Below are 22,928 nucleotides of genomic sequence, written 5' to 3'. Positions count from 1 at the left end.
CATGTCAGCGTGGACGGTGCTGGTCGGCCCTCGGAGGACTGTCCACCCGCCTTCTTGATGTCTTCTCTCTGCTTTCCCTCTCCCTCCTTATGAAAACCTCTGCCTGCAGGGAGGTCCTGGGAGGGCCTTTGCCGCAGGAGCCCCCCATCTTCTCAGGCGACCGGCACCTGAATAAACCCCTTTCCTCTCACCAGCATCTGTCTCCCGAGTCTTGCCGGCCCTTGCTTCCAGTTACACTGCCACCTCCACTGTCTCGCTGGATGGTCCCAGCGGATTAAGCAGAGATCCCCACTTCCAGGGGCGTTGGGAGCTGAAGGTCACCCAAGGTTGCATGGCTCTGGGGAGCGGGCACTCTAGAGCCGGCCCCCCATCCTGCTCCTGGTGGATGGGTCAGCAAGAGGTCAAGGCTCAGGCCACTGAGGTCACTGACCAGCCAGTGGGCTCTCTCAGCAGCCGTGAGCCTGCCTTCGCCACGACCCCATCCACTCGCGGACATACTCGTCCTGTGAGTGTGGGGAGCGCGGTGCAGGCTGGGAGGCCCCGGCCAGCGCTGAGCTTTCTGACGGCAGAGGGTGGGGTGTCAGGCGTCTCCCGGCCCCATTGGGCAGGACGTTGGCGTGTGTGGTGCTCGCCACCCGCTGGGCGAACCTGTCCCTGTCTCTCCCACTCTGCAGAGGATGCAGGGGTGCGAGGGACAAGGACACGGGGGCGACCTTGGCTCTGTGTGACCTGACCAACGAGTCAGCCGTTCCACAGCTTTGGGCCGTGCCCACCGGCGATGACCTAGCTCAACACCCCTCCCTGGCAGAGGGGACCGGGGCTCATGCATCCCCCGGTGCCACCCGGTCGCCACGCTTTGCACCACGTGGGAGCCTGAGGGCAGCCAGGGGAGCTGGCGCGGGCCTCCAGCCAGCCCCGTCTATGCCCTGCCTGCTCTCTCTCAGCGTCACCCCTCCCCGCATGCTCCCCCGTCGCCCCTCCTGCAGGTAGCAGCCCCTGGTCTCTCCTGAGTGCCGCCCACCTTGTCATACCAGCGGGCCTGACCCTGAGGCCACCCTGCCCACATCGGCCCTGCAGTTCCCGCTTCCCCGGACCCTGCCCCCTCCTCTGCGGGCCAGGGAGCGGTACACCCCACCCCTCACCTCTCTCTGCCGCCCTACTGTGCGGGTTTGGAAGGACTGGCTGGTCCCCGTGAACCCAGAAAGCTGCCTGGCTGCTGGGGCACTCTGGGGGGAGGTGGTGTGTGAACTGGGCCTCGAGGGAGCTGGGCCCCTGCTTCCTGCTGGGCCAGGTCAGGCATCCGACAGACTGAACCCGGGCGAAGAGCTGGGGCAGGGGACGGACCTTCGCTGCGCGAGGCCAGGACAGGAGGCCAGCTCACGTCTGCCCTGACGTCCTGTCCGAGGCCTTGCAGGAGCAGAGCCCGGAGCAGCCGGCATCTTCCTCCACTTTGATCTTGAACCCGCCCGCCCAAACCCGCCCCTGCCTTGTCCTGGGACACAGGCCAGTGACGGAAGCAAGGAGAGCCCAGCTGTGGGCACCCTTCTCCCCACGGGCAGCTGCTCTCTGGCTGCTCCGACGGGAAGTTTGCAGGAGGTGGCAGGGGGTTGGGGGTGGGGTGAAGGCACAGGGGGTGGCCAGACCCAGACACCGTGGAACTGCCGGCTCACACGGTTCAGTCCGCTTTGCTTTCCTAGTTTCAGTCTCAAACCGCCTCTTCCAGGCAGCCTTCCTTGCTTAATCCCTTCGTCCCTAACACACACTTGGTTTAAGCATTTTGTTTCCTTGGCAAATGGGGGTATTTGGTGTCAGCCGGGGGGGGGGGGGCGGGGGGGGATGTCTCTGGTGGTGAGGACCCCTCTACGACATTCTAGAGACTCGCTTGCTTGCCCACGACCATTGATAATGAAAGCAATAATGATGCTATTTTTTTTTAAGATGCCATTTATCAAACACTGTGCTAAGTGCTTCGTATTCAATGACCTCATTTAATCTTGGCAACAAGCATGTGAGGTGGGCCTTGTTGCAAATGGGGAAACTGAGGCTGAGGGACCGGGGGAATTTGGGGAGCTTGCCTCTAGCCCTGAAGGAAAAACGGAGCCCCACGCCTGCCTGGCTCCCAGGCCCGTGTCTGCACCTGGACACCTGAACCTCTCCGCCCCCGACCCCCGCTCAGCCTCCTGCTCCTTTTTCTGCCTTTTTGACTTTCCCAAGATCTGTCCAGTGTAGCCAGCCTCTGATTTAACTCAGGCTGACGGGCCTGAGTGGCCAGCGGGGTGAGGCTGCCGTTCCCAGTCAGAGGTGAGGAAACCGGGGCGCTGGCCGGGAAGGCAGGCAGGGCCCCCCTGTGGCAGACGGCCCGTCCCCGCCGGCCCGCGTGGCTCAGCCAGCTTTGTTAACCAGCTCATCAGCTCCCCGAAAGCCAGATTCACACCGGGGCTCCCTGCCCACTCGGCAGGACCGTCCTGCCCACATACCTGGCCCCGCTCTCCCGGGCTCCTGGGCCAAGGCCCTGCGGTGGCTGCGCCCAGCCCAGCGCTCCCCTAACTACAATCGCAGCTCGCTGCAGGGGTAGGAGGTGCACGGGGGCTATAAAGGCTCTTTAAAAGGGGCAATAAAAGTTTTGGGTTTCAGATGGTCTTACTGGAGAAGAGAATAACAGAGACAGGAAATTTCAGTAGCAGACAGACAAAGGCCGCAGCGCAGACGGCCCTCAGACGAAAACACCTCGGCTGCAATCGGAGGATCCTGGCGGGGGCCCAGGGCTCCCCGCGCCCTGCCAGCCTCACCCGCGGCCTGGGGGAGGCGGAGGGGCCGCTACAATAGACTGTTTTGTCTCCTGTTGTAAATGTTTATAATCCTTCTCCGCCCAAGCTTGGGCTGCCGGAGGTGTGGGAGGGGCGTGCTGGGCACCGGCACACGGCGGCCAGGCCAGGGCACCGGCGGCTCTGCTCCTGTCCACAGGGTCCCGACCAGGCCCAGGCCCAGGGGCGCCATTGCAGGGACTGTGCCTGCTCCCCTAGACAAGGTCCATGGGGTGAGGACACCACCCTGCCCCCCACACCCCTGGCCGTGTCCTGGCGGGAGGCCACAGCCAGAGCTGGGCCCTGCGGCACCTCGGCCTGGGCCGCTGGCTTTAACCCTGGGTCCCTGACCACGTGTCCCTCCGTTTGTCTCCTGCAGCTGTGACCTCTGCCTGCTGGCCACCGGGAGGGCTGCCCGGTGGAATACAGGAGCCGGTGCCACTGCGTTTCAGGTGCCCAGCGGTCACTGTGCAGCATCTCATGCCCGTGTGCCCTGGTCATCATCTGGAGTTCAAAACAACTGCGCCTCTGCCCTGGCCGATGTGGCTCCGTGGACAGGGCGCCAGCCTGCGGACCGAAGGGTCCCGGGTTCGATTCCAACCAAGGGCACATGCCCGGGTTATGGCTCAATCCTAGGAGGGAGCGTGCAGGAGGCAGCCCATCAGGGATTCTCTCTCATCATTGATGTTTCTCTCTCCCCCCTCTCCCTTCCTCTCTGAAATAAAAATTTTTAAAAAAATATTTAAAAAACACGCAAAAACATCCCCCCCCCACACACACACATCTTATAGGTCACCTGCAACCCACACGTGTGTGAATTTAAATTTAAATCATTAAAAGCAACACACGTGTAAACACTCAGCTCCTCCGTGGTGCAGCCATGCTCCCGCGGCTCCGGGCCTTGCGGGCTGTACTGGGCGCCCGCGTCCCTGCACGTCCGCCATCAAAGCCAGCGCTCAGTGGGCGCTGCCCCGGGCGGTCAGGCCGAGGGCTGTGTCTCAGGTCTCAGGGGTCCCCAGGCCCCCATCAGGCTGGGTGCAAGGAGGGCCTCTCCGAGCCTGAGGTGGTCGGGTGGCCGCCAGGTGCCGTGCGTCTCAGATTCCAGGGACAGGAAGACCCCGGGGATGACACCGGGGTTCAGAGCTGTTTCAGTCTGGAGGCCTGACCCTTCCTCCTGGTGAGTCCCGAGGTATCGGGGTGGCCATCCTGGGTGGCCTCCTGCTTTCCGGTCCCCCTCCCTCCCCGGCGCTCCCCTCCTGGCCCCGGCAGAGCCCCGCAATGTCGGAGTGGAGCTGGGAGCCAGCGGAGCGTGCCTTAGGGATGACTGGCAAGGCCCTGGCACGGCCGCCCGCTCAACGGCCAGCGGCCAGGGAACGAGGGCCAGCTGCCTACACGCCGGCCTCGGTGTCCTCGTCTGCAGCGTGGGCTCAGGACCCCCACCCAGGCGCTCCCAGGGGTCCCCGTGGGACCAGCCCTGCCCGGGAGGGGCGGCCTGAGGAGGGGCGGGCGGGCTGAGGGCTGGAGCACACCTCCTAATTGTCCGTGACTTACAGACCTGGCGGGGCGCCCAGACAGCCCCATAAATCAGCGCGGCCACAGGAGCGGCCTGAGTGCCGCCCTCGCGCTTGGCAGGCCCGCGCCTCCTCCTGCCTGGGAGCACCCTGCCGCTTCCAACTTTCCAGGCGCTGCCACGGGTGGGAGCTGGGCGGCTCCGGGTGGGGGGGGGGGGGAGGATGGGCAAGGTCCGGCCACCTTGCAGATGCCATTTTCCGGAGCCACGTCCCTTGGTTCTCCCCCCGTGGCCCCAGTCCCCCCTTTCCTTGGAGCCTGTGAGTGTCCCCTGGCCAGAGGGCAGGCTCTTCATGGTGTGTGCATGTCTGTGCACATGGACGTGCATGCCTGCATGTGCACATATGTGTGTATGCACATGTACGTGTGTGTGTGCACCCCCCCAATCAGACCTGCAGCCAATGGGGGCAGCCCCTGCCCTCCCCTCCTCCCTGGGGCACAGCAGGGTGGGGGAGGGCCCCTGCTGTGTCCTGTGCCTTCGCCCCGGGATGGGGACCCGCCTGGGTGGATGGCCCCGAGCGCCGAGCGCAGAGCCGAGTGGGCGGCCCCGACCCTAACGGGCTGTGGGGACAGACAGGTGCTGAGCCGGGGCCAGGCCGTGGGCGTCCAGGGACCTCTGGGCAGTCAGGGAGGCTGACAGATGGGGGCCGGGCCCAGGGGCCCCCCTGCCCCCAGGTCCAGGAGAGAAGCCAGTCTCTCCGGCCCCCTCGGGCGTGCAGCGGTGGCTTTTGGACAAACGACTGTCCCCCGCGGGGGTAGCTGCGGAACTGCCTGGTGTGGAAACACAAACAGGCCACAGGTGTAGGTAACTTCCCGCCTGACAGATGTGCCGGCCTGGACGGGGTGGGCTGGGCCGCGGGGCTCGGGTTTGTGAGGTGATGTCTGGGAGGCCGGCTCCCGCCACCCCCCGGGGCCGGGGAGACGGGCTCCATGGGCGGGCTGACCTCCCCGAGCCTGCCTGTGGGCGCCACCGGCTTCTGCTCACGGTCCCCACACAGACTCGCCCTCCCACGCGAGGAGCTGGGCCGGGCTGAGGCCGGGCGAGGGCTCAGGGGACAGAGACGGGCACGCACGTGGGCTCCCAGGAATCAATAAGTGGAGGTGCTTGTTATTGGTGATTGTCATCAGAACAGCTTTATTTAGGGACCCCCGCGCGGGGCTGGCCCTGGGGCAGGTGGGCTGGGGCCAGGACAGAGTGCCCTCGGGCTCTGGCCTTCAAGTGGGCCTGCTCGGAGCCGGGCCGGGGACAGGGCCAGCGCTCTCGGTGCAGAGGGAAGGGCGGGTGGAAGGACCGAGGCCCAAGGCACTGCAGGCCCGTGACCGGCCGCCTGAGGCCCGGGAGGAGGAGGCATTGCTTGGCCCCAGCAGGGACTCAGGAAGTGGGTTCTCCAGAAGCGCTGGGCACAGAGGGCTCCCCAAATCCCTGGGACCCTCGGAATCCGAGGGCAGAGTCGCTCCTGGACACTCGGGGCCGGGAAGGACAGCAGGATGTGCCAGGCATGAGACCGGGCGGTGGGGGCTTGGAGCCGGGGTCGGGGGTCAAAGTCAGATACAGGCACAGCACAGAGTGGAGCAGTCCAGCTTGGCCGGGGGCCCCGGGCTCCCCGCCTTCTTGTTGACCTTGGGCAGCAGCAGGATGAAGGACATGGCCAGGGCGCAGTGGTAGAAGCTGTGGACATAGGTGTAGTCCCAGTCCTGCGGGGGGAGGGCTGTCAGTGCGCCTCTGCCCTGTCCCCGAAGCTCCCTCCTCTCCAGGCCCCTCCCCCGCAGGCTCCGCGCCCCTACTGTGTGCCCGGCCCCTGCCACCGCCATAGGCTCCTCCCCAACCCCTCGCGAGTCCCCGGGACTCTGGCTCCCTGTCCTCCCCTCACTGTCCGGCCCACGCTGGTCTTTCCTGCCATCAAACCCCAGAGCATTGACGGCCTGAGCCATGAGCCATTGCTGGGCCTTTGACATTGAAGCTGAGTCTCTTCCTCCCTTTCTCCCTCCCTCCCTCTCCCCCTCCCCCCAGGCCGCCTCCCCTCATCTCAGAGGCCAGCTCTGCACGATGCCAGTGGTGCCAGGGATGTGGGAGGCACCCGGCACCTGCCTGGGAGGGTGGGCCTGTGAAGTGGGCTCCTGCGGACCGCGCCCCCGTCCCCCGTCCCCCGTCCCCCACCGCCCGGGTACCTCGAAGAAAAAGCGCAGCATCAGGGCCAGGGCCCCGAAGCAGAGGCCGGGGCCTATCTGCTGGGTGTAGACGCTCCTGTCGGGGTACAGCCCCTTCTTCTCCTTCATCTGCTGCAGCTGCGGGGACAGCGGCCACGGGAGGCTCTTAGGTCGCAGTGTCCGCCCGGCAGTGGCCGCCCTGAGCCCCGGGGAGAGCTGGCCCCGGGCGCTCGCACCCTGTCATCCTTGGGGAGACGCCCCGACATGTATCCCACTCGGCAGCTGCAGAGCCCGCAGGAGCCCACAGCCCGGGGACACACGAGGACCCCTGCCTACCTGTTTGAGATGCAAACAGCCCCTGCATGGCTCCCTCTCCCTGTCCCAGCCAGCGGGGAGCCCCGAGGGGAAGGACACCCCAACCGTTCACAGCCGGGGGTGGGGTGGGGACCGGGGCACCGGGCCTGCCCGCCAGTGTGGCTCCGGGCGCCTGTGATGGGCCGTGACCGCCTTTGCTGCTTCCATAGTCAAGGACACGCAGTCCTATTTGTTAGACAAGCTTGGCCGCACGTTAAACCTGGGCCTTCTCGGACCGTGCCTGGGAGAAGCCCCGGCGGCATTTACACAGAAGATGGGCTCACGCCCCCAAAGGGTGAGATAATGGAGGTCCACGCCCCGGAAACCCGCCCTGGGCCGGGTGTCTCAGAACACAGGCGTTTTGGGTGGAAGTGAGACACGTGGCTGCACCCCTCGTGGGAGCCCGGGGGGCCAGGCAGCACCCCCAGAGCACAGTCCCCCGCGTGGCGCCACCAAGCCCACGAGTAACGTGGCGCTGGCTCAGGGCAGTTTTTGTCCAAGTCCAGTTTGGTGAAACGAAGCCCAGTTTCCGTTTTCTAGAATTTGCCACAGCACGTGAGGAATCGGGACCTGCAGGCAGCACGTGGGTGCGGCTACAGTGACCCTGGGCTCGGTGCTCGCGGCCCCGGAGCCCTCCTCAGCCAATCCTGCCCCGGCCCTGGGTCCTGCCTGCCCAGCCCTTTCCAGCCCCTGCTCACACATCTCTCTCCACTTCCTCTCCCCGCGGGCTGCTGCTCCCAAGCCCTGCTCCAGGAGGGATGAGGGGCCTGGCCGGCGTGGCTCATGGTTAAGCATCGACTCAGTAACCAAGAGGTCACCGGTTCAATTCCCGGTCAGGGCACAGGCCCAGGTTGTGGGCTCCATCCCCAGTAAGGGGCGTGCAGGAGGCAGCCGGTCAATGATGCTCCTCGCTCATCATTGATGTTTCTATCTCTTCTCTCCCTCTCGCTTCCTCTTTCTCTAAAAAATCAATTCAAATAATTTTTTAAAAAAGGAATAATAATAATAAAAAAGTAGGGATGAGCATCCGGGAGAAAAACCCCCCCTCCTTCCTGGAAACAACTGCCCTTGAAAATCCAAAATAAACTCCAGGTTACATGGTCTAGAAACACGCTGAGCCCGGATGCGGGCAGCCGGGCACTCGCTCAGTCCCGAGGCCGGGCCCACCGCCCGAGGCCCTTCGTGGGGACGTGAGCAAGGACAGCTCGGGGCTGGTCAGCGAGCAGCAGGTCCAGGCCCGGCGGGAGCGGTGGGAGGAGCGGCCCGCCCTGGACAGGCAGGAGCCAGTGTTTCTGCATTCCAGCCGGTCCCGAGCGCTCCTGCCGCAGGCGGACGGCGGACCCAGTACACTTCCTCTCCCGCACTGGCCGCTTTGGGGGCCTCCTGGGTCAGCCCAGGGCCGGCTGTGCTCCCGCAGCGTGGAGTGGGGAATCCCTCTTCTCTCCTCTCGCTGGAAAGTCAAGGCCTGGCCGGGGCCGCCCTGACATGCCCTGTTCCCTCACTGGTTTCTCGGTACCTTATTTCTTCATTAACCAAATGGCTAAATACAGCCTCTACGCCCGGGGTGGAGAGGAGCAGGTGTTTGGAGAGCTGGCCACCAGGCCTTGATTTACCTTCCTGAGTCTGTAAAATGAGTTGTGGGCACCGTCTGCACCCCCTGCCCAGCCCGAGCCCTGTTCCCAGAGTGCCGCCCTCCGCGTGCCGGGCCTGGGCTCTGCTCCCCGCAGGGCTCAGCCCCTTCCCTGCTCTGGGGGCCCAGGAACGGGTGCTGGACCCATCCTGCTGCAGTGCCCTCTTAGCGAGGGCTAGGGGAGGATGTTCTGGTTCTTGCAGCCAGGAGGGCCTTGGGACCACGGAGGGTCCAGGGAGGCCCGGGGACCATGTGTGAAGGGCCTCGTGGGTGTCAGACCTCCGGATGCCCAGTGAAAGGCCGTCGGTGTCGGAAACTCAGGCTGCCTCCGTACTCACGAGCAATTCCATCCTCCTGTCAACCTCACACCACATCCTCCCTTCGCATTAGAACCAAGCTGGAGGCCCACCTCCTCCAGGAAGTCTGCCCGGATTCACCCAGGCCACATCTTCAACGGATACTGCATCTCCAAAGCACCGACTCTCTTCGAGAATAAGAGTAAATAAATAGTCCCTATTTTCTGAGCCATTCGAAGCCAGCTCTGTGCCGGGACTTAAGAAGCGTCATCTCTGAACCAGCCCTATGAGGTGGGTACTGGACTGTTGCTGTAACGCCCACTTGACAGATATGGAAACTGAGGCAGAGTCCCAGACACGATACAAACCGGATCTGTGTGGCCAGGGCACCGGAGGGCCATGTTCTATGTGTTTTAGCCAAAGCTGTGCCCAGCCCGCCTGCCCATGGTGGGGGGAGGTGAGAGGAGACAGTCAGGGAAGGGGTCCCGTCTGTTGAGGTTGCACGGTACGCACCCACTTAGCCGCGATGATGAGGATGGCTGTGCCAATGGGGCCCGAGTACACCCCGTAGCCCCAGCGGTCGTGGTAGATGCGGACGGCAATGGTGAGGGCCCCGAACATCACGAAGGTGGACCGCTTGGGTTCGTCGAAGTCGGCCAGTGCTAGAGGGGCCGGGAGAGAGCGCGGGGCAGCTGAGCGGCCCCCTGGCCCTCCTGGCCGCTGCTCTCCCCGGGGCACCCCTGCGGCCCGGGTGTGGGTGGTACTCCCTCGGCCAGCGAGACCCTGGGCCCAGCCCGGTCACACAGGGTCCGGCTCCAGCCGTTGCCGGGGACCCAGGAGGACAGAGACCTGGGGAGCCCGCGGGGTGGGGCCCGCCCAACATGGTCTGAGAGACGGCACGTGATGGGACAGTGTGCCCTGGAGGGAGCCCGTCTTCCCGCAAACCCGCGCCGAACTGTGGGAGTGAAGGCGGGTCTTGGGGGCAGAGCCTGGCCGGAGCAGGGGTTCTCGGGCCAAGGACCTGGAGGGGGAGCCCCTGGGTCATCCTGACAAGCCCTGGGCCAGTGTGTGCCTTTAAAAGGACGTGAACACGGGAACTGGGCCCCGGGCCCCGGGGGAGGGAGGCGGGTTCAGGGTGGGGGTGTTGGAGCCGGCCGGGCTGCGCGGTGTGACCACTCACCCATCAGCGAGACCCACATGCTGAGCGCCGTCCCGTAGACGCTGAAGTACTCCAGGAGGTCGTGCCGCACGAAGCAGAGCACCGACAGGCCGGGCCCGTGGCAGGCGTGGTAGAGCTGCGGGAGGCCGGCGGTCAGGGCAGGGGAGGCGCTGGGGCCGGGGCCCCGAGCCGTGTCTGTGCCGAGCCAGGCCCGTGGGGAAGCAGGGCCTCCCTGGCTGGAGACCCCGGGAGAGCACTCATGGCTCCACCTGTGAAATGGGTGCCAGGGGTCTGTGCCCGGCTGGGCACCACTCAGACGGAGCTGACGGAGGTCCCCTCCACCCTTTCACCCACCTCTGGGTATGAGGCCAATGCCTTTTTGGGGGGTGCCAGTCTCCCCACAATTTACCCTCTGCTGACGGGGCTCCCCCGCAGGGGAATTCCTCAGATCCGAGTGGGCATCCGAACCCCGGGGGCTTGTGGAGACTCAGGTGGCTCAGGGTCCTGAGAGTCCCGACTCAGCGGGCGCGGGTTGGGGCCTGAGACGGCGTTTTTTGCAGGGTGCCGGTGCTGCCGGCGGGGAACCCACTTTGAGAACTACCGGTCCGCAGCTGTCAGCTCCTGTTGCTTTAAAGTGTGGGGAGGCCGCAAAGACCCCGCGCCCGCGCCGAACGCAGCGCCCCGGGCGCCCATCCGCCCCCGGGCTCTTACGGTTGTTCGTCCACCATCTACTTTAACAGCGATTTTTGGAGCGAAAGGCCCGTATGGAATATTTTCAAAGCCGTCCACTTATTCCTCACAGAAAACAGCTCTCCTTTCGGGCACACATTTCGTCATGCGAAGTCGTATTTAATGACATGACGTAATTATTTTGACAAGTTCCATGGGCATAAACAGGCTGGGCCGGCACAATGGGCTGTTGATGGGCCCGGCTCGGCGGAGGGCGGAGGTGGACAGACAGCGGCGTCCGGAGGCGCCGGGCGGCTCGGGGGCAGGAGCCCGGGCTCACCTGGAGAGCGGAGCAAGTGGGGTCAATGTCGAGCCCTCACTGGTTGCAGCTGTCGGTGACCTAACACTCAGGTGCACGAGGGGCATATCATTAGAGGCACGGAGTCCCCGAGCGGGGGCGAGAGACCGTCCTGCGGCCCTGCTCTGCTCAGACCCGCTCAGTGCGGAGCTCTGGATGTGGCCAAGAAGAGGCTAGAGGACAGCAAGCAGCGGGGGCCACGACTGTGGAGTGGGGAGAGGGCCTTCAGGTGCAGTCTGATCAAGGTGCTCAATCCCTGTGGGACAGAGGAGGGAGGAGGACGCTGCTCCCCGTGGCTCTGTAGGCAGAGCCAGGCCCTGTGAGTGACATGGACGTTCTCCGGCCCCCCTGTTCCACTAGAACTGCGTCTCCCTCAGCGCCCCCAGCCTCTCCTCCGTAGCACAGATGACCGTGTACGATTCCAGACTTAACTCCTCTGATATTCTGGGCAGTGTCTGTGCCCTGCCCCCACCAGGAGCAGGAATAATCTGTCTCATCCTGGCTGTGACCCCAGCTCCCCTCAGGTGGTGCGCAGCAAGTGCCTGCCCTGTGAAGGCAGGGCCAGGGAGGAGGGGCAGGGGGGCAGGGCCAGGGGGGCAGGGCCTGGGCGGGGGGGGGGGGGGGGGGGGGGAGGGGAGGGGAGGAGGAGCGTCAGGGAGGAGAAGCAGGGGGCCAGGGGCAGGGAGGAGGGCCAGGGGGGCAGGGCCAGGGGGGCAGGGTCAAGGGGGCAGGCCAGGGGAGCAGGGTCTGGAGTGGTTTAAGGAGAGCTGGTCCAGGAGGGGCCACCCGAGGCCCTTGCCTGGTTCATCTGTTGGACAGGTGGGCAGGTGAGGCCTCCCTTCACCTTTGGGGGCAGGGGCAGGCCTGGCCCAGCGAGGGGCTGGCAGGGGTGGGTGCGGCTGGGGGCCTGGTGGCAGAGAGCAATCTTTGGGGGCCACGCTCACAGGTCCTTGCCGTTGAGCTTAGGCCAGCGGCTGGCTGCTCAGGGCCCCTGCTGTCAAACAGGGTGAGAACACCCGCTCCGTGGGGTGGGCCAGGGACTCCGTGTGACAGGGCCCGGGGCCCGGCTTCCGGCATGGAGGGGGCAACTGTCAGGGCGGGTCCCGGTCGGACACGGCAGGAGCACATGGGAGGCCGACCTGGCGATGCTGCCCAGCTTCCCAGAGAAAGGGACCGAGTGTGGCTGGGAGGCCGAGGACATTTGTCACCGGAGGCAGCTGCCCCTGCCATTCGGGGTGGGGCTGGGTGGGGCGGGCGAGGCCGGGTGGGGCCGTGGCAGGGACGCAGCTGTGGGGCCAGCTCAGCCCGGGCGGGGGGGGGAGGGGGGCGGCTGGCGGGGCCTGTGGTGGCCTGGGCTGGTCTAACAGGGGCCTGGGTGACAAGGCCCCGGCCCCGCCCCCGGCCCTGAGACCCAGGTACCCGCACAGGAGTCCCACGTCCACCACGTGCCCCGTGTCTCATCTCGAATAGACGCCGTGGCTCTCACCCGAGCCGGGTCCCGGGAGGAGCCACTGGACCGGCTCAGCCCGCGGCCGAGGAAGCCTGGTGCTCGCCAGACGCGGCTCAGCCTCTCTGGCCTCAGGTTCTTTATCTGCCCAATAAGCAGCCACACCCCCAGACTCACAGGGCAGGTCCCCGCCTGGACGCTGGCTCCGGCCGCATCACCGTCTCTGAGGCCTCCCCCACCCAGAGGTGGCGAGCTGAGCCCCCGGGAATCCGATCGCATCTGAGGACCCGGCCCGCCCGGCCTGTGAGCTCCCAGCTGCAGGCCCCACACAGGGCACGAGTCTGCCGGCACGCGGGTGCCCACAGGGGTGCCCACAGACCTCACCACCCGCTGCCTGCACACCCTGGCGCTCGCCCCCGGAGGCCCGGCGGCTGGGGGCCGAGGCTGGCCCGGGTGGGAGGCCTCCCCAGGACATGCGCCTCGGGGAGCTGGGCTGAACGAAGGACGAAGGACGGGTCTATGGAGGATGATCAAGGAACACAGAGGAGCCGCTTTGCGAGTCCAGCAAAGGCCTCAGCGGGGAGCAGAGACGGGAGGCAGGAAGGCGCTGAGACCAGAGAGGGGGCAGATGCGTAGGGGGATGACTGCTTAGCTAGGTAGCTACACGCACAGACAGAGGATTGATTGGGTAGGTAGATACTTAGGCAGGTAGACAGACAGACAGACAGACGCTAGAGGGAGGGATGGATCAGAGAGACATACGGAGGGTCAGGGGAACAGAGCTGGAGGGAGGCACCGAGAGGTTTAGAAAGAGCGAGTTCCATGGGGATGTAATTCCAGAAACGAAGAGGCAACCAGACACAGACAAAGAGAAAGAAAGACAGGAAAAGGGTAGATGCAGAGAGGAGACAAGACCCAGAGAGAACCAGTAGGAGCGACAGCGCGGGGCAGAGACCCACGGGGAGACGGGGTGGGGGAGGGGACACAGAGAGATCGTCCAGGCCTATAAATAGAACGAGAAAGAAGGGCCCCGAGAGAGAGACAGGGAAGCCCCAAGGAGACAGGAGCAGCGGCTGCTCGAGGCCCCGTTCGGGGCCAGCTCCGCAATCCTGGGGGCGGACTCCCTGGCCCGGGATCCAGAAGCCGCTCACCCCTCCTGGGCCGGGCTCCCTGTCCTCCCTGCTAGGCCGCCCTCTTATAGCTGGAGGGGGTGTGGTGGAGGGAGGGGGAGAGGGAGCCACGGTGGCCGTGAGTTGTTGCCTGGTGGCCAGAAAAGGGCATCTAAGGGCTTGTCCTCAGTGGCCTGACCCTGGCCCCCTGGGAGGGGCCTGGTCTCACTCACACCAATTCCTGAGCGATTCCCTGGCACCAACGGGGAAACTGAGGTCAGAGGGGAGGAGTGGCTCCCCCAACCCTCCCTCCAGGACTCCGGGCTTTTCCTTTCATCTCCGAATCGCTTTCTTCATCAGGAAATAGAGGAAAGTGTGGGGGAGGGGGAGGGAGGCAGCCCCTCTGCTCCGCCTATGGGGGGGTGCCCCACCGGGTCCCCCCAACCCCCACCCCAGCCCAGACTCACCGCCACGAAGAACATGGTGAAGAGATAGACCATGGCCTCCATGTGGAAGCGCCTCTTGGCGGCGATGCTGACGGTGGGGAGGAAGGCCAGGCTGCTGAGGGTGGGCAGGAGCAGCTTGGCCACCAGCGACCCCATGGGCCGGGCGGAGGGCGCTGCGGCTGGAGGGGCGGGTGCGGGCCGTCCTCTCCGGGGCAGGGAAAGCCAGCGGGCGCAGGGGCTCCCCGGGCAGCTGTGGCTTAAATGCCCCGCAGGGGGGCGGGGAGCTGCGTGCACATGTCGGGCAACACACGGAGGGGGTCCAACAGCTGAGGCGCCACGTGATCAGCACTTGTCTCTGAGGTTTTTTTATTTTTATTTTTTGAGAGGCCGGCGTTGCTGATTCAAGGAGACCATTTGGAGGCGGAGGAGCAAGTCCCCAGGAGTTCCATCTCCAGCATCCGGCCACGTCCCCCCACCCCCCCCCACCCCCCCGGGCGCTGGGCAGACCAGGAGGAGCCCATCCGTGGACTCGGATTCCAGGCACCTGTCCGTGGCAGCTAGAGGCGAGAGAACCCCACGGCTCAGCCGATTCTAAGCCAGCGGTTCTCAATCTGTGGGTCGCGTCCCCTTTGGGGGTCAAACGACCCTTTCACAGGGGTCGCCTGAGACCATCGGAAAACACATATATAATTACATATTGTTTTTGTGATTAATCACTGTGCTTTCATTATGTTCACTTTTTACCAATGAAATTGGGCGTCACCACAACGTGAGGAACTGTATGACAGGGTCGTGGCATCAGGAAGGTTGAGAACCGCTGTTTAAAACGCTGAAAGGACCTTGCAGATAAAGTTCCCGGGTCACCAGCCCACACGCACTTCCTGCTCGCCTGCTCTCTTCCCGCTGGGGTTTCCGTGGTGACCAGATCAGTGACGCGGACATTCTTCTCGGCTGGTCATCGTTTCACACGGGAAGTGAACAGAACAGGGCATCTCCAGGCCTGCTGCTGGCCTTCTCCGCTCCCCGGCCATCCCTCTGGGAGCTGCCTTCCCTTCCTGCGAGGAGTCTCGGGGGAACAGCCGGGGAGGCTGCCCCTAATCCCCCGGCCCCGGAGCGATGGGAGTGTGTGAGCCATCGAGGCTGAGTCTCCGGGACTGACTGCCTGGTTAATGGATGGCCGACTCGTTTATTTGTTTGTTGTCAGCTAAAGAACAGCGTTTACTGCCCTGTCTTCTTTTTACCCCGATATGATGGTGCGACGATGTCACGTAGGATTCTAGGCCTACAGTGTGATGACTGTGGATAAGTGCGTGCACGTGTGTGGCCAGCACGGCCTCCCTGTCACCCAGGGCGTTCCCCGCGTCCCTCGCAGTGACTCCCGGCGCCGCGGTTCCGATGGCTGGCGTGGCCTGTTCTAGAACTTCCTGTGGAGGGAATCCTGCTGTGGGCATTCTCCGGGGCTGGCTTTCTTCCATCTTTCACTGGGGAGCCCCCGAGACCCGCCCGCAGTGTGTCAGGTGGCTCACGCCTTCTGTGGCCGGGCCAGGAGCGGCTACTGGGTGGACTGCCCCTGGGCAGTGAGTCAGGGGTGTGGGGTCAGCAGGCGTGAGACCCAGTGGTGCCTGTACCTCCCAGGCCAGAGACGCCTGCTGCTCGCTCCCGGGTCCCGAGGCCTGGCTGCCCCACCCCCTCCTCTGGGGGCGCCTCGCACCTTCCCAGAAATCTCACTGGGGTCGTACCTGGGCCGTGGCCCAGTGCTGCTGTCTGTGCTGAGAGATCCCACCTGGTCCGTCTGCCCGTATTGTTCCACCTCCTCGGTGCCTCCCCTGTAGCACCCACAAAGGGGACCACCGGGCCACCGGCCCTCTCTGCCCCCCCCCCACCGCACACCCGGCTCCCCCATACCCTCAGACCCGGCCCTCCTCCCCCCTCCCCGTCGCCCCAGCCAGAACAGACTTCTGCGGGAAGGTCCCCTGCCCATCGGGCCGCCCGGGCCCCTCGCTCCCACCCCAGCACCCACCACGCTGCGGGGCTGCTGTGGAGGGGTGGCTCCCTGCCCCCGCCCCAGCGCCTGAGCCTCGCCCACGGGAGGTGTCCAACCAACAACTGCTGAGTGAACGGCTGTTAAAGAATGAATGGAAGTCCGGGGGGGGGGGGGCGTGGGGTACACATTGCAGCCTGGCGGTTAGGAGCCCAGTCCCCTTTCCAAATGCGGAAACCAGATCTGCGTGTGTGGCTGAGTGAGAGGCAGGCGACCCCTTTGGCTGCCAGGGGTTCCCTGCTTGTCCCTGCCCCCCCTCAGCTCCTGCCTGTCCCCGCCCAGCCCCGCCCCCAGGAGGAGTGGACAACGTGCGTGCGAGAGGAAATGCGACTAGGTGTCAGAAACAGAGAGCTCTCTGGAGCCATGACCCTTGCTCAGAAGCAGGGACACTTTCCATAGTTGGTTTTGTGCATGAGTGTGTGTGTGTGTGTGTATATGAGTGAGTGTGTGTGAGTGTGACTGTGTGTGTGCGTGCACGAGTGTGTGTGTGTACGTGTGAGTGTGAATGTGTGAGTGTGTGTGTGTACGTGTGAGTGTGTGTGTGAGTGTGTGTGTACGTGTGAGTGTGTATGTGTGAGTGTGTGTGTATATGAGTGTGTGTGAGTGACTGTGTGCGTGCGTGCACGAGTGTGTGTGTGTGTGTACGTGTGAGTGTGAATGTGTGAGTGTGTGAGTGTGTGTGTGTACGTGTGAGTGTGTGTGTGTGTGTGTACGTGTGAGTGTGTATGTGTGAGTGTGTGTGTATATGAGTGAGTGTGAGTGTGACTGTGTGTGCGTGCACGAGTGTGTGTGTGTACGTGTGAGTGTATGAGTGTATGTGAGTGTGTGTGTGTACGTGTGAGTGTGTGTGTGTGTGTGAGTGTGTGTGAGTGTGTGTGTGTGACTGTGTGTGTGCGTGCACGAGTGTGTGTACGTGTGAGTGTATGTGTGTGCGTGCACGAGTGTGTGTGTGTACGTGTGAGTGTGTGTGTGAGTGTGTGTGTGTACGTGTGAGTGTGTGTGTGTGAGAGTGTGTGAGTGTGTGTGAGTGTGTGTGTGACTGTGTGTGTGCGTGCACGAGTGTGTGTACGTGTGAGTGTATGTGTGTGTGTGTATGTGTGAGTGTGTGTGTGTGTGAGAGTGTGTGAGTGTGTGTGTATGTGTGTGTGTGTGAGAGTGTGTGAGTGTGTGTGTGAGTGTATATGAGTGAGTGTGAATGTGTGTGCGTGCAAGTGTTTGTGCGAGTGTGAGTGTATATAAGTGAGTGTGTATGTGTGTGAATGTGTGTGTGAGTATATGTGTCTGTGTGAGTGTGTGTGTGAGTGTGTGTGTGTGTGTGTGAGTGTGTGAGTGTGTGTGTGTGAGTGAGTGTGTGTGAGTGTGTGTGTGTGTGTGAGTGTGTGAGTGTGTGCACTGCAGCTGTAAACTCCAGGCTGTGAGCTGGGGGAGGGCAGAGAAGGGGAGGCGGTGGAGGAAGGCCAGGGCGGTGCCCATGTGTTTGGGTGATTAAGGAGGAGGGGGCCGAGGAGGGGCTGGTGGGGAGACAGGTGGCTGGGCCGAGGGCAGCCCGGGAGCCCCTGCAGAAAGGCTGGTCTGGGCGTGAGCCGCCGCCCGAGGTTGGGAGCCCGCTGCAGCGTGGAGGAGGGTGGCCTGCATGTGGCTCCCGTCCGAGACCTGGCCGCCTGGAGACAGCCCAGCTGGCGGTGGGCAGGCGTCCAGCTCAGAGCAGGACTGAAATGACCCTCGGTTCTCTCAGGAGCAGGGGGGCGATTGGCCTGGGAGCGGGGAGAGCGGGAGGCCGAGGGGAAGAGACAGGCGGCCGCTTTGGGGGTGTTACTGCCTCTGGAGACACCGGGTGGGGGGCCAGGACCAGGCCGGGCTGGGAGCCCACGCGCCCTGGGCAGCTCTGCACCAGCGGGGACGTGCGCTGGCATCCCCGGCCTCCCCCCTCCCGTGGCCTCGCCCGCCAGCTGCCTGCCATCCACCCCACCCGCCCACCTCACCTGCTCCCGCTTTGACCAAACCAGACCCACAGCCGCACCCCCTCCTTCGGCCAGGACCCCCACATCTGCTGCCACACCTGCTCGGATGTGGCCCCCGGCCTCTCCTGACCGGCGGGCGCCTCCCGTCTCCCAGCCCGTGGACCGCGAGTGTCTTGAAAACCACTTACACACACAGACACTTATTCACGCGGCCGCGCACCGGGCTCCGCGCCAGGGCCTCTTCCTACTTGGTCCTGTTGGGCCTGTCAGCGCCGGGGCCGGGTCGGTGCCGCTCGGTCCCCATGTCACCTCGGAGGAGTCTGAGCCCAGGGAGGCACGAAGCCGGACACGCTCCCAGTCCAGCACCCACACCGACCAATGTCTCAGCCCGCGCCCTGGGCCCCCAGCCCCCGGCCCGGCACCCTGCTCTGCCCACAGACGGCATCAGTCACACTGGGACCTGGGGCGGGGTGGCCCTTAGGGGGGCGGCCACAGCGTGGTCAGTGGGGACTCCCCACCCGCGCCCCTTCCACCCCTCCCGGGCCAGGGCAGGCAGTTTATGGAGGTGCTGAAACGCCTGGAATGCCACGGCTCCTGCCTCCGGGACAGCTGTCTGTCTGTCTGCCCGGCCCAGGACGGCTGGGCCAGCTGCTGCGTGTGCGTCCTCCAAGTCTGAGCACCGCCCCGCGGTCCCGCTCACCCCAGCGCAGTGGCCCTGCGGCTCTTCGTGTGGGGCCGCCGAGGCCCTGCGCCTGGGGAGGGGGTCGGGGCTGTGCTGCCCCCAGTCCCTTCCTCGGGCCCCGGCCGTCACTGCTGCCTGGCCTTTGTTCTGCGCACATGCCTGTGTCTGCGTGTCTGCGTATCTGCGTGTCTCTGTGTCTGCGTGTCTGCGTGTCTGCGTGTCTGCGTGTCTACATGTCTGCGTGTCTACGTGTCTGCGTGTCTGCGTGTCTGTGTGTCTGCGTGTCTGTGTGTCTGCGTGTCTGCGTGTCTGTGTGTGTGTCTGCGTGTCTGTGTGTCTGTGTGTCTGCGTGTCTGCGTGTCTGCGTGTCTGTGTGCCTGCGTGTCTGCGTGTCTGCGTGCCTGCGTGTCTGCGTGTCTGTGTGTCTGCGTGTCTGTGTGTCTATGGGTCTGTGTGTGCGTATCTATGTGCCTGCATGTCTGTGTGCCTGCGTGCCTGCGTGTCTGCGTGTCTGCGTGTCTGCGTGTCTGCATGTCTGCGTGTCTGCGTGTCTGCGTGTCTACGTGTCTACATGTCTGTGTGTCTGCGTGTCTGCGTGTCTGCATGTCTGCGTGTCTGCGTGTCTGCGTGTCTGCGTGTCTGCGTGTCTGCGTGTCTGCAGCTGGGCTTGTGACAGCATCTTGTGCTGTCGTCAACCACCGGCTGAAAATGAGCTGCTCACGTGCTGCCCGCAGCTCCTGGGCTCTGTCAGGTGAGCCGGTGCGCCAGGTGAGTCAGATGCCAGGTGAGCCAGATGCCAGGTGAGCCAGATGCCAGGTGCACCAGGTGAGCCAGGGGGACGGCTCTGCCCCTTCCTGCCCTGGGACCTGGGGTGCCCTTTGCCCCGTGAACCTCAGCGTCCTCACCTGCAAACTGGAGCTCGTACCGGCCCTGCTCAGGGGGGAGATGCGTGTGCGGGGCTCTGGCCGGGGCCCCAGGAGGTCCTCCCTGAGCGTCTGTTCAGAAACCACATAAGAGCTGGGGCGGGGGGGGGGGGGGGTGTCTTCTAAAAGGAGGCCTTGCCGTCCATTCATGTAGGAATGGCTGCTCGAGGGACCCGGGAGCGGGACCGGCGGGGACCGGAGCCCAGCCTTGCCCGCACTGCACAGCCAGGCCCCGCCTCTCCCGTCTTGGCTGCTGGGGCTGCTGTTCATTGAATCCCTCCTCGGTGGGTAGAGGGCGAGGCAGAGCGGGACCCAGCTCCTGGGGACCCAGCCTGAGTTTGGTGACAGGCCTGGTGGCCTAGAGCCGGGCGCCCTCCTGGGCAGGAGACCGTCCATCCTCGCTGGGGAGACACCAGACTCCGCCGTCCCCGCTGGAGCTGTGCCCTGGACGCCAGGCTGGCCGGCCACCTGGGCAGGCGATGCAGCCAGACGCCTAGTCACAGCCAGGCCGCCCGCTGTCCCCGCGGTGGTGGCCCGTCCCGGATGCGCCGCGGCAGCGCAGGTCCCAGCCACGCCCGGGCTCTCACGGTCCCCTCCTTGCTCCAGATTGGGGGACCAAGGAGTCTCTTGTGGATTCTAGAGCAAGCGTGGCCTCACCCCTCTGGGTCCTCCCCTTGAACTTCAAGACGTGGCCGAGCAGCAGGAGAGGAGGGGACGGAGGTCCGTGTGGGGTCCTGACTCCCCCTGCCCACCCCAAGCCTGCGGTGGTTCCTCCGCGTGTCCAGCCCCCGGCCCGCCACAGGGAGCTCATGGGCTGCTGGGCTGCCCCCTGGGGCCTGGCCCTCTTCCAGGCCCGGCCAAATGGTTCCTCGGGGGCCCGGTCCCTGTTGGATGCGAGAGCTCTGCTGTCCGGACCCTGGGTGTCGGGGGTGATGAGAGGGGGCCGCCCCCTGAACCCTCTGGCTGGCTTCTGGGTGCCTGGGGTGAGTCCCCTCCCCCGGGCTCTGGCCCACGTGTGGGGACCACCTGAGCTCTGCTCTGCTCGTGTGGCTGTGCAGGAGCGGCCGCCACCGCACGGCCCGCTGCGCCCCTCCCCCGCCCCTGCCCCACTTCCTTGGCCATGTGCCGGCTGCCCTGTTCCCCGCTCCTCCTCAGACACCCCACAGCTCTGGCGGTCTACAGTCTCCCACACACCGGGCGTCCCAGCGCCTCCCCAGGGCCCGGGGACAGTGTGTGGCCAGCAGGGAGCTCTGCCCGGGGAGCGCAGCGGGCACAGCTCACGCTCACCCCCAAGGGACGAGGAGGTGGGCCCCAGGCGCCGCCCACATCCACCCTGCATGCTGCCCCCCCCCCCATGAGGATGCAGCGTGAACCAGGTGCAGACCCTGCTCTAGGGGTGGGGGTGGGGGGCAGCACAGTTCGGCAACGATGATTCTGACCCAATGGGGCAGCCACAACAAGGTGCTGGGGCGCCTGAGGGCTTCCTGGAGGAGGTGGCCTTGGAAGAGCTGGGGGTGCCAGGCATGTGCAGCTGGGGGTGCAGGGGCTCTCAGGTCACTTGGGTGCAGCTGGCCAGGAGGCCCCGGGGCACTCAGGGCTCCTGCCATGTAAGCCTGGCTAGGCCCCCGCGAGGGGTCCCCAGGGTGCCTGAGGCCCGCCCGGCCCGGGGGCGGAGGGCTGACAGCGGCCCCACACCAGCACCCGAGGCCTCAGAGGCCCTTCCCGCCTGTGCTTCATTCAGCATCCCCCCAAATTCCTAGGGTGCCAGGCCCCCAGAAGCCTTCCCTGGCTCCCAGCGTCTCCCCTGAAACTCCAGGCCACCAGAGGAGCAAGAGCAGCGGGAGCTCCCTGCGGGCTTGGAGTTTGGGGGCTCCCTGGTGGCACTCGGGGGCAGCCCAGCAAGCTCCTGGGGGCAGAGGGGGACACACCGGCAGGAGGTCACCCAGCAGGGGAGGGAGGCAGGCCTGTCTTCCAGACGCTGTCTGGCCAGCGGTCGGCTGCGGGTCCCTCCCAAGGGAAGCTGCAGTCACCCTGGGGCCGGCTGGCGGGAGAGCTCAGGGCCCTGGTGGGGCTGGAGGAAGGGAAGGGGCAGAGGCTACCTTGTCTGTGAGGGGAGGGGGTGGGGGGAGTGTTCCATCGTGTCTGCGCTGCAGCACGCCGACCCCAGGGGGCACTGTGGACCCCGATTCAAGTCTTGGATCCACGGGTCATCCCAGGGGCCCCAGGGAAAGCAGCCGAGTCGGGCCTGCGTCCCCGAGCGGGACAGGGATGGGGACCAGGACAGTGACAACCCCGCAGACGGAGAGGAGGCGGAACACGGGGTCCCTGATGTGCGACCTTGGGCGTCACTCAGTCTTGGAGCCTCAGTTCCTCCATCTGTAGAGTGGGGGTAGCAAAGACCTCATAGTCAGGCACGGGGAGCGCCCAGTGCAGGGCGGCGGGCATTGCTGTTTGTACTATTATTCCAGGTCGTTCCCCTCCCAGTCAGGTCTGCTGGCGGCCAGCCGCAGGCTCGAGCCTTCCCGGGCGGCGGGGAGGGGGCTAACCCTCCGCTCCTGAGGAGGCCACCGAAGAGACCACCCGGTCCCTCTGGCAGGAGGACAGAGGGGAGGAGAGGGCTTTCCCGGTGCCGCAGGGGGCCGATGACACCTGTGCTGCAGAGCCGGGGGCGGAGGACAGGGCTCAGGTGACCTGACCAGGTGCTGCCCCTCCCCCTCCCCATCTGGAGGCTCCGTGTTCCAGGAGGGGGGTTCTGGGGGCCTGGCCTCAAGGGCGGCCTCGCAAGTCTGGGGGATGCGGAGCTCCTGGGGGCTGACCCCTCTGTCTGGGCTCCACGCTCTGACTCAGCAGGAACTGGGCCCGGAGCCCTGGGCCCGGCCTGCCCGGGGATGCCCAGCTGGCCACCCAGCCAGGCCCCGTGCCCCGCCGAGCTAGTGTCGAACATCTGCACAGAGTTCCCTGTGCCACCCCCATTGGCCCTGGCCATTCTGGCCATCTGGTCAGCAGGCCGTGGCCATTTCTGTCCCTTCCTTGGAGCCCTTGGCTGAGCCCTCCTGGGTCTCCCTCAGCCCCTCCACCTGCTTAGGCATCTGCTTCTCAGAAGAGCCTTTCGGAGCCTGGCTGGGTGACCTGGGAGCGTGGTCTCCCCTTTGGACCTCAGTCTTCCCATCTGTAAAATGGAGCAACCAGACTGGATGCCTCACACAGCCCAGGTTCCATGCTTGGGGGCGCCGGAGACCAGGCCCCTCCGGAGGCAGAATCAGCCGGGCCGAGGCTCGGCTTCCGCTGCGACCCCCGGCCAGAGGCCGCTCCGTCTGGACACGGGTCACACC

General features: G+C 65.2%; 1 protein-coding gene across 1 annotated transcript; it reads right to left on the bottom strand.

Moving 5' to 3' along the window:
* Positions 1-5,918: 5,918 nt before the first annotated feature.
* On the bottom strand, positions 5,919-14,145 carry MYMK (myomaker, myoblast fusion factor). Its single transcript, XM_070429994.1, has 5 exons — positions 14,011-14,145; positions 9,982-10,096; positions 9,315-9,463; positions 6,543-6,659; positions 5,919-6,068 (listed from the first exon to the last, which is right to left on the bottom strand). Exons 1-5 carry the CDS (start codon positions 14,143-14,145, stop codon positions 5,919-5,921), a joined length of 666 nt encoding a protein of 221 aa, XP_070286095.1.
* Positions 14,146-22,928: the final 8,783 nt, after the last annotated feature.

Source organism: Myotis yumanensis, unplaced genomic scaffold (genome assembly GCF_028538775.1).
Source record: "Myotis yumanensis isolate MYYU_CA2020_CCGP unplaced genomic scaffold, mMyoYum1.0.hap1 SCAF_12, whole genome shotgun sequence".
Classification (NCBI taxonomy): domain Eukaryota; kingdom Metazoa; phylum Chordata; class Mammalia; order Chiroptera; family Vespertilionidae; genus Myotis; species Myotis yumanensis.
This window is presented reverse-complemented; position numbering and strand designations above follow the sequence as displayed.

Coding starts and splice junctions, on each gene's coding strand:
- MYMK (XM_070429994.1), bottom strand. CDS start 14,145: ATGGGGTCGCTGGTGGCCAAGCTGCTCCTGCCCACCCTCAGCAGCCTG. Junction 9,464..9,981: donor CATGTGGGTCTCGCTGATGG/GTGAGTGGTCAC, acceptor CGGCCCCTCTAG/CACTGGCCGACTTCGACGAA. Junction 6,660..9,314: donor TCATCATCGCGGCTAAGTGG/GTGCGTACCGTG, acceptor CTGTCCCCGCAG/CTGCAGCAGATGAAGGAGAA.